The sequence below is a fragment of the Arachis ipaensis genome, chromosome B10 (assembly GCF_059453495.1).
Source record: "Arachis ipaensis isolate K30076 ecotype BB chromosome B10, ASM5945349v1, whole genome shotgun sequence".
Lineage (NCBI taxonomy): Eukaryota > Viridiplantae > Streptophyta > Magnoliopsida > Fabales > Fabaceae > Arachis > Arachis ipaensis.
In genome coordinates this window covers 102,895,715-102,906,250 of record NC_142435.1, presented here as the reverse complement: position 1 = coordinate 102,906,250, position 10,536 = coordinate 102,895,715, and the positions used below count along the sequence as shown (strand labels likewise).

The window sequence follows — 10,536 nt, the reverse complement described above, 5'->3', positions numbered from 1 at the left end:
AACACCCCATCAACTTACTAGGGGTCACACAAAAACAAGAGAAATCCACAAGAAAATACCTCGACTGCTTCAACGACGAATGCCTAACGGTCGACGGACTCACGGATTCCGTCGCAAGCCTTTGCCTGACCAATGGGCTAATGAACGAAGATTTTCGCAAACACCTCACCACCAGACCGGTGTGGACCATGCATGAGATCTAGAACGTCGCCAAAGACTACATCAACGATGAAGAAGTCAGCCAGGTCGTCGCGGCCAACAAGCGGCAGCACGGTAACACCCAACGCGGCAACTCGGCTTCTCATCATAACCCAACACCCAAAGAGATTCAACGGGACCACCCCAGGCCGACCAGCCGACCACCGAGAATAGGCAAATTCTCTAATTACACGCCCCTGACAGCACCAATTACCGAGATATACCACCAAATAGCAGATCGAGGCATCATTCTGAAAGCCCGACAACTCAAAGAAAGGACAGGAGGCAACAAAACCCTCTACTGCGAATACCACCGAGGTTACGGTCACAAAACACAAGATTGTTTCGACCTTAAAGACGCCCTTGAACAAGCCATACGAGACGGAAAACTCCCAGAATTTGCCAAAATCATCAGAGAACCGCGACGCGCGGAGAAAGACAGGTCGCCGGAGAAAGAAGGACGTAACCTGAGAACCCAAAAGCAACCTCCCAAGGAAAGCCCAGAGGAAGATCTGACCATCATAGTAAACGTCATCATAGGCAAGGACGTATCGAGCAAGTCAAAACTAACAATGAAAAAAGACCTCAAGGTAATGGCTGTAAGGAACCAAGCCCCAATCTCCGCGGCCGACAATACGATAACGTTCTTACCAGAGGACTGCCAACATGGCACCTCAGCTGAGGATGCCCCTTTCGTTATCTCAGCTAGAATCGGAACAGGACTCGTACGAAGGATACTGGTAGACACCGGGGCAGACTCAAACATCCTTTTTCGAGGAGCCTTCGATAAACTCGGACTCCACAACGACAACCTCCAAACACACCGCCACGGCGTCACGGGACTCGGAGACAACTTTCTCAAACCAGATGGCTCAATCATACTTCCCATCACCATAGGAACGAGCAGCCAGAAGAAGACAATCCTATCTGAATTCGTAGTCCTAAAAGACTCCACAGCCTATAACATGATCCTCGGAAGGAAAACAATCAATGACTTCTCCGCAGTCATCTTTACCAAATACCTCCTTATGAAATTCAGAACCGACGACGGCTCCGTCGGTACCATCCACGGGGACCGAGAAGTCGCAGCCGAATGCGACAACACCAGCCTAGCCCTAAGGAAGAAATCCCGAGATGCGGCCGGAGTATTCCTAGCTGACCTGGATGCCCGACAAGACGACCAACCCAGGCCAGAGCCAGAAGGAGATATGGAAAAACTACAAATAGGTCCAACCAAAGATGAATACACCTTTATTAATAGGAACCTCCCATATGACCTCAAAGAGGAACTCTCTCAACTTCTGAAACAAAACAGAGACCTGTTTGCATTCACACCAGCCGACATGCCGGGAATAAACCCTGACCTAATGTCCCACCGTCTAGCCGTGGACCCCAAAGCTAAACCAGTAGCACAAAGAAGAAGAAAAATGTCATCAAACCGAGCCACCGAAGTCAAAAAACAAGTTAAAGCCCTACTCGAGGCCAACTTCATCCAGGAACTCCCCTACACGACCTGGCTAGCCAACGTCGTACTGGTGAAAAAATCTAACGGGAAATGGCGAATGTGCGTCGACTACACGGACCTCAACAAAGCTTGTCCAAAGGACGCCTTCCCCCTACCAAACATCGACGGATTGGTAGACGCTGCATCTGGTCACCGATACCTCAGCTTCATGGATGCATATTCCGGATACAACCAGATTCCGATGCACCGACCAGACGAAGAGAAAACAGCGTTCATCACCCCGGACGGAACATACTGCTACACAGTAATGCCCTTCGGCTTGAAAAACGCCGGAGCAACCTATCAAAGACTTGTTAACAAGATATTTCGAGACCTGTCCGGTAACAAATTAGAAGTCTACATAGACGATATGCTCGCCAAGACCGAATCCGGCGAACAACTAACCAATGACCTCAAGGTCATAATGAACACCCTACGAAAGCACCAAATGCGACTCAACCCGGCAAAATGTGCCTTCGGAATGGAAGCAGGGAAGTTCCTCGGCTTCATGATTACGCAACGCGGAGTTGAAGCAAACCCAGAGAAATGTCGCGCCGTCCTCGAAATGACAAGCCCCAAAAACCTTAAAGACATCCAAAAGCTTACCGGCCGACTGACGGCCTTATCGCGCTTTCTCGGAGCATCGGCTCAGAAAGCGACCCCTTTCTTCAAACTAATGAAAAAAGGAGCCCCTTTCAAATGGGAGACAGAATGTGAAGAAGCATTCCAACACTTCAAGAGGGTCCTAGCGGAACCACCAATCCTCGCCAAACCCCAAATAGGGGAAACACTTTACTTATACCTCTCCATAACGGAAGAGGCACTCGCAGCAGCACTCGTCCGTGAAAACGAGAAAAAGGAACAAAAACCCGTATACTTCATAAGCAAAGCCCTACAAGATGCGGAAGCTCGCTACTCACGCTTAGAAAAGCTAGCTTTCACACTCCTTACGGCCTCCCGACGCCTACGACAATACTTCCAAGCTCATCCCATGACGGTTCGAACCGACCAGGCGGTCAAGCAGGTGTTACAGAAACCCGACCTAGCGGGAAGAATGCTAGCGTGGTCCATCGAACTATCTCAATTCCAGATCAAATTCGAACCCCGAAATGCGATCAAAGCACAAGCCATGGCCGACTTCATCGCCGAGATGACTCCGAGAAAGCTCACCCCCGAATCATGGAAACTACATGTCGACGGCTCATCAAACTCCACCTACGGAAGCGCCGGAGTCATACTCAAAAACCAAGACGGGATCACGATCGAACAGTCGGTACGATACGAATTTTCAGTATCAAACAACCAAGCAGAATACGAGGCCCTCTTGGCAGGCCTATCCTTAGCCCGGGAAGTCGGAGCAAAGGTCCTAGAAGTAAATACCGATTCACAGGTAGTCAGTTCCCAAATTAACGGAGACTACCAGACACGAGATCCCCTACTCCAACAATACCTCGCCAAGGTAAACAAACTAAAAGAAGGATTCGAACACGTCACCATACAGCATGTCCCCAGGGAACGAAATGCCAGAGCAGACCTACTCTCCAAGCTAGCCAGCACCAAACCCGGACACGGTAACAAATCGCTAATCCAGGAAGTCGTTAAGACACCCTCCGTGTCAACAACAACCAACGCTCACCTGACAATCTCAAACCAGGGATCTTGGACCTACCCTATCCTGCAATACCTCCTCGATGGAACACTGCCACCAGACCCCAAAGAGGAAAAACGAATAAAAAGGGAAGCTGCCAACTATACCATTGTCGCAGGACAGCTATACAAACGCGGATTCTCGCAACCCCTGCTCAAATGCATCGAACCCGAGAACACGGAGTACATACTCCGAGAAATCCACGAAGGCTGCTGCGGTCACCACATCGGAGGCAAAACATTAGCCCAAAAAGTCATCAGAGCAGGCTACTTCTGGCCCACGGTTATTCGGGATTCCGTACAAATAGTTAAAAACTGCGACAAATGCCAAAGGCACGCCAATATCCACCAAGCCGCGCCGCACCAGCTCAGCACCATATCGGCAGAGCGGCCGTTCGGCACTTGGGGCATCGACCTCGTCGGACCCTTCCCTACGGCACCCGGCCAACTTAAATACCTCATCGTCGCCATAGACTACTACACTAAATGGATCGAAGCCGAACCCCTGTCCTCCATAACGGCAACCCAATGCCGAAAATTCCTCTGGCGTCAGATCATCACCCGATTCGGGATCCCCGAGATCGTTATCTCGGACAACGGAACCCAATTCACCGACAAAAAATTCAGAGAATTTTTAGAAGGGTTACGTGTATCTCACCGTTTCAGCTCGGTAGAACACCCTCAGACAAACGGACAGGTGGAATCCGCAAACAAAATAATCGTCAAAGGACTTAAAAAGCGGCTCGACGAAGCCAAAGGACTATGGGCCGACGAACTCGGATCGGTCCTATGGTCATACCGAACCACACCTCAAACGACAACGGGAGAAACACCTTTCCGACTAACGTATGGTGTTGAGGCGGTCATCCCGGTAGAGATCGGAGACCCAAGCCCCAGAAAAACGGTCGGAGGTAACGACGAGGAAGCAGAACGAGACCTCATTGACGAAACAAGAAGCATAACCCATCTCAGGGAGCTAGCCCTAAAGCAAAGAATCAGCCTGAGATACAATCACGGAGTCATCCGGCGAGAATTCACGGCCGACGACCTCGTCTTACGACGAAACGATATCGGTCCCCCGACCCCCAGGAGAAGGAAAGCTCACCCCCAACTGGGAAGGACCATACAGAATCAAGGCTGTAATCGGAAAAGGAGCGTACAAACTCGAACGGCTCAACGGCGACGAAGTCCCGAGAACATGGAACGCCGCCAACTTGCGACGATACTACACCTAGACCAACCTACAAAGGTCGCACCCTTGTCCTCATTTCTGTTTTTGTACTTCTCCTACCAGTTTACAAATTCTAAGGTTTTATTTCTCATCTAAGTTTTAAACTCGAGTACTTTTTCCCGCCACCAACGGAGGGTTTTAACGAGGCCCAACCATCAATAAAAATTCCATTAGAACGGCTATTTCTATTTTTCTTAAGTGTCCCAAATACGGAACAAAAACGCGGCCACAACTGGGGGACTGATCACCCCCCAGGCCCAAACATGCGGATATCCACAAAAGAACCCGACCAAACGACGGTCCAAGGAGACAAACGAAATACACACAGAATAGCCTAAAACGGAATATATGATAGGCCCGAACGGCCCAAAAACAACGTAACAACGGAACATACAAAAGGCCCGAACGGCCAATAAGCACTATTAAAACGAAAATAAAGTGTTCCAAAATCAAAATACACGGCCCTTGGCCATCCGAAAATATCCAAAACATAGTTCAAAGAAAAAACCAAAAAAATAAAGGTAAAAGCTACTCGAGGTCAACGATCTGGCCATCACGAACAGTCTTGAAGGCCCCCATCACGGACATATCCACACCAGGAGCCAGCACTGAAGCTTGAGCCCTCATCGTTTCCTCGGTAGCCGCAATTGCATCCTTCGCATCAGCTAGCAACTCCGTCTTCTCCCTCTTCAAGGCAGCAACCTCGGCCTTTAAAGCCTCCGACTCGGCAAGAAGCATGGCAGCCTGAGAACCCACATCGGAAGCCCGCTGTCGCTCCTCTGCCAACTGAGAGAGAAGCGAAGTTTCAACCTCGGCAAGTCGGAGAATCTCTGCCCCGGCCTCCTCAGAAGACTTCACAGCCCTCTCCCTCGTAGCTTCGGCAGCCTCAAGTTCCCCCTTCAACTTGGCTACCTCAGCATGAGAATGACGAAGCTTCTTATCCAGCAAACTAACCTGAGCCATCACAGGCTCAGCCTTCCGAACAACAACGGCAGACCGGAGGAGAGCACGATATACCGACTTGACCTGGAACGAAACATCACAGCCATCAAAAAACGGCTCCGTTCCAGGCATCAAGTGTTGATCAATAAAACCCGGGGCATCGAAGCGACGATCCATCACACTGGGCACAAGACCCTCATCCTCAAAAGTCTCACTGCTCGGGTCCTCAGGCCTCTTTCTCTTCCGAGAAGCCTCAGCAGCCGTCACCACGACGACTTCAGGAGAGTTTGCAGGGCCAGGAGAAACGTGAGCGTCGGCCCGTGCACCCGAAGAAATCACCTCCTGAGAAACCGGCTGAGATTCCACGGCAGGATTAGAGACAGGAGTAGCCGGAGACGACGACCCCTCCTCCTGGGCCATCGCCGCCTTCAGACGCGCCAAGGATGTCAAGCCACTAGCCATCTCAACTGCAAGGAAACAAGAAACAAAATCCCAAGTTACAAAAACGGGAAACAAAACATAAAAACAAGTAAAGAACGGACACACACGACACACACCAACATACAACCGGCAAGCAACCGGATCACCCATCTCGTCCCGAGGATTAAGAGGACGCTCCCCAAATAACTGCCACAGGACAAGAGCGATATCCCGCTCCTCCGAGGACAAGAACTCTTTCGAAACCCGAGTAAACACGGACGGACCAGCCTTAAAGTTCCAGTAAGTGGGGAACCGACGTTCACCCTCCAACGTCAACCAAAAAGGGTGATGCCCCCTCGCGGGACGAACTTTAAAGTAACCACTCTTAAAACCATGGAAGGAGTCTTCATACAAACCGAAAACCCGACGGTGGGGCTGAGCTCGGAAAGATACATACCCCTTCTTATGCTTCCCCTCCTTAGTCGGAAGAGTACACAAGAAAAGGAAAAGAAAAACATTTACTGAGGCAGGTAGCTCTAAATAATCACAAACAAGTTCAAAAGACCGTATTGCCGCCCAGCTGTTCGGATGTAGCTGGGACGGCGCCACGGAGCACCGATTCAACAACTGCTGAACAAACGGAGAAAAGGGAAGCCGAACACCAAGCCGGGTGAACATCGCCTCATACACCCACATCCAATCCGGCACTGTCGGGGAGTCGAGATTGGTATAGCAAACCCTCTCGTCAACCCCAGGGAGGGCAAGCTCATAGTGGCGTTCGGCATCGCCACCCCCACAAACAGCCCCTTCATCACGGAGTCGTTGGAGGTCCGCCTCCGTCATCCGCGACGGTGTCCCCCAAACATCACTGGTGACCCAAGAAAAAAGGTCAAGGACACCCCCCGCCGGGGCCACCGGAGCCCTCACACCCTCCGTCCGTCGGCGAGCCATACCTAAAATATCGACGAGCACCACCGTCAGCCAAACCTCACGGAAGAAAATGACGGCGGGTAAAAAACCAAAAACAAACACCGCCACCGCACACCACCAATTATACGGTGGCACTCGCCCCAACCCTTTTCTAAAAACCCAACAGAACTATCTAACCATCATACAAACACCACAAAACTACTCTAAAATTACACTTAGCAAAAACAAAAAACTGCAAAAAACAAAGCAGAAGAAGCAAAAAAGAAACGAGAGAAATGCTAACCTGATAAATCAAAGGAAGAAAACCCGAAGGAAAGATGCCGCAGAAGAAGACCAACCGAAACCACAGAAAGCAAAAATGGAGAATGGGAAATGCTCTGGTTAGAAAAAGAAGCAATAGAGAAGTAAAAGCAGAACGAGGGAACTGAAGGAGGAAAACCAAATCGGTTTTTGAAAAAAGCAAAACGACGAAAATACCCTTAGAAAGCAAAGCAAACGCAAGGGCAAAGAAGAAAAAGCACAGCCTGCAATAAATACCCCCTCGAAAGAAGGTAACGCCTCGAAGAACGCAACAGACGCGACTGATACGGAAGAGTCATGTCAGACCTAAACGGTCAGACGAATCTTCCACGATACGAAGACCGAGGCACCGACCTCATCTCAAAGAAATCAGACGGGCACCCGAGAAAAAATCGAGCCCATAACAAACGTCTCCCAGCGACAGATCGACCTCGCTCGCTCTCCCGCTGCGGGGGCAACTGTTACGGATCCGACCCACGGATCCCGCATACCCGGTTACCCGGGGACGACCCACTTCGACCCGAAGGCCCAAAAACCGGCTCTTCAAAGCCTCTGACCAACTTTCGAACCCAAATATCTCTCTTATCTTAGCCAAATAAGATAAAATAAGATATTCACCATCACCTATAAATAGAGGACCCAGTTCCCTCCAGGTATTCATTCATTCCTGACACCTTATACCTCTTAGATCCATTCTGACTTGAGCGTCGGAGTGTCTTTGCAGGTACCTCCCCCCATTGCTCCAGTCAAGCAATCCGGTTCCAGCCTTGCCCGCGGGTTTCCGATCCACCCTTCAATTCGTACCGGAGACATCTCGTACATGTTGATATTTATATTTATTTAATGTATCATGCCCTAATTGCTATGCAGAGAGGACAGTAATCTTATGCAACAACTTATATAGGGAATACTGTTTATAGTGGCATAACGTGGAAATTAAAAACAACACTAATTCATTATATGTAAAAGTACTTATAGATAAAGAATATTAGTATAAATGTGATTTTATAAAATTAATTATGATTATAAATTATATTAATGTCATATAATTTTTGTTGGAATATTTTTTATTAGATACTAAGAAAAAGAATACTTTTAAATAATATTAGTAAAAATTATGTTGAAATGTAACGTTGTAACTTATTAATAAGATATAATTTATATATTTTTTATATTATTTTTTAATTTAATTTTTACAATAATAGTCCTTAAAATAATCAATGAAATGAATTTTAGCATATATATATATTGTAAATAGATATTAATATGGGTTAGAAAAATAAAAATATTATTTAGTTTCTATAAATATAGACTGCAACAGACTAACAATCTTATATATCGAATAATAAATTTTTATATACGAACACTTTTTAAATTAAAAATAATCATTATTAGTTTATTACTCTATTAATATCAATGGACATATATAAACAAATTTTTAAAGTGGATCATTATTTGGCTCGCACATAACGCAGATTTTAAACTAATTGGGAAAAAGGGCAAAGGACTAGCAATGATGGACCTCTGAAGGTGGCGCTCAACAAACTAGTATAAATGTTAGCTCTTATATGCCAGTAAGTGTAAAAATAGAGTACACTAATATTGGTTTTTTATACCCATATTGATATCACTAATATTATCACTGGTTTATTAACATTGTATATTACATAGTTGTTTTGAAATTATTTTCCCGGTTAAATTACATATATATCACATATCTAACGGTATTAAATAGTAGGATAAAATAGTTTTAAGTCATACCATAAATTAGTTATTTTATAGATTATTAACAATTATCTGCAAAAAGGTCACCTATAACTATAAGCCATAATTTATTGGATTTTTTATTTAAATAAATTAAAAAAGTATTTTATTTATCAAAATAAATAATTTTAAAAATTATTACAAAAATATATAGAATTACTTATCTCATTTGGTCAAGATAAGATAGTGCGCGTGACATGTGTATATTTTATTTACAGTGTAAACGACATACGTATAAACTTATCTCGTTTAAACTGTAAACAAAATAAGACTGGGTAACACTTATATATAGATGTCGTTTATAGTGAGGTTGTGGGTCTCATTTCCAACCTTTCCATCTCTTTTTCCTCTCTTTTATCCCTTTCTAACCATATTAATGAGTTAGATGAAGATGGCGCGCACAGATGTTCGTGATCCGGACATCAATAAACTGAATGCGATATGGCACTACGCCGGAACAACCGACTTCACGATTAGTTTTGTTATCTTCACATTTATGTTATCCCATATATGTATAGTCATAGTTATTATACTTGCCAAGAACTAGAATACCATTTCTATTGTTAGCAACAGATCATTAATAGAGTATAATTTTAGAAATATGATTCTCATTTTTTTGTAATTAAGTTTTTAACTACATAACTATATTTAGATATTAAATACTTGGGTAAATGTTTTCCAACCGTTGGTCTTATTTTATTGGTTATATGTTACTAAATTTATTAATTTAGTTATTAACAATTCAAGTAAAAGTTATTTTTTAAGTTAACTAAACAATTATGTAATTTTGTATTTACCTAAATTAAATTATTAAGTAAGAATTTGATAATTAGATTATTAATTACTTTAGTGAATGTTTTCATTTTAAGTAACGTATTGAGGAAATGTTTATTAATTAACTAAGTAAATATTAATGTGAAAAGTTTTATTGATATAAATTCAGTTAGCACATACGTGTAAATTTATGTTAAATAAATATATATAATAGTTAACTCAGTTTGTTATGTCGATGCACGTATACAAATTTTTTTTTATTGTGATCATTTATTTTTTGTCAGAGACCTCGCTTACTTCTGCCTCGGCGAGTGAGTCACACGCTTTCACCACCGAACGCGATCGTCCCGTATTTGAGGGAGGTTGGCTTCGGCGACACGGTGCCTCTCAAGGACTTCGTCTTTGACAACTCCCTGATTACGGTATTGTGGAGCGCTGGCATCCGGAGACTCACATGTTCTACTTGCCATGGGGTGAGGCCACTATCACCCTACAGGACATTGCGTACCACCTTGGACTACGTGCACACGGGGAGCCAGTGGGGTGCTTTCGTGATTTCTACAAATGGTATGGCTCCGAGACATGGGAGTTGGTAGAGCGACTGATCGGTGCTAGGCCTCCGGTGGTTGCGTAGCAGGGGGCGCAGAGGAAGGAGTCTTTCTCATTGAAGCTTACATGGCTTCAGGACCATGTCCACCATATGCCTAAGACGGATGATCCAGAGACACTCTGACAGTATACACGGTGTTACATCTTGTTACTGATTGGGGGTTACCTGATGATAGACAAGTCGAACAATCTGGTCCATCTCCAGTGCCTGCCACTG

At 45.3% G+C, this 10,536-nt stretch overlaps 1 protein-coding gene across 1 annotated transcript; it reads left to right on the top strand.

Annotated features, from left to right (window-relative positions):
- Positions 1–1,163: 1,163 nt before the first annotated feature.
- LOC148581128 (uncharacterized) lies at positions 1,164–4,492 on the top strand. Its single transcript, XM_088492310.1, has 3 exons — positions 1,164–1,762; positions 1,868–3,869; positions 4,322–4,492. The coding sequence occupies exons 1-3, from the start codon at positions 1,164–1,166 to the stop codon at positions 4,490–4,492; spliced, it is 2,772 nt and encodes a 923-aa protein (XP_088348436.1).
- Positions 4,493–10,536: the final 6,044 nt, after the last annotated feature.

Bases quoted from the DNA above. Each gene is read 5' to 3' on its own strand.
- LOC148581128 (XM_088492310.1), top strand. From the start codon at position 1,164: ATGATCCTCGGAAGGAAAACAATCAATGACTTCTCCGCAGTCATCTTT. The intron at 1,763-1,867 runs GTGCGTCGACTA...CCGATACCTCAG, and splicing joins TCTAACGGGAAATGGCGAAT to CTTCATGGATGCATATTCCG. The intron at 3,870-4,321 runs GCAACCCAATGC...AACCCATCTCAG, and splicing joins AACCCCTGTCCTCCATAACG to GGAGCTAGCCCTAAAGCAAA.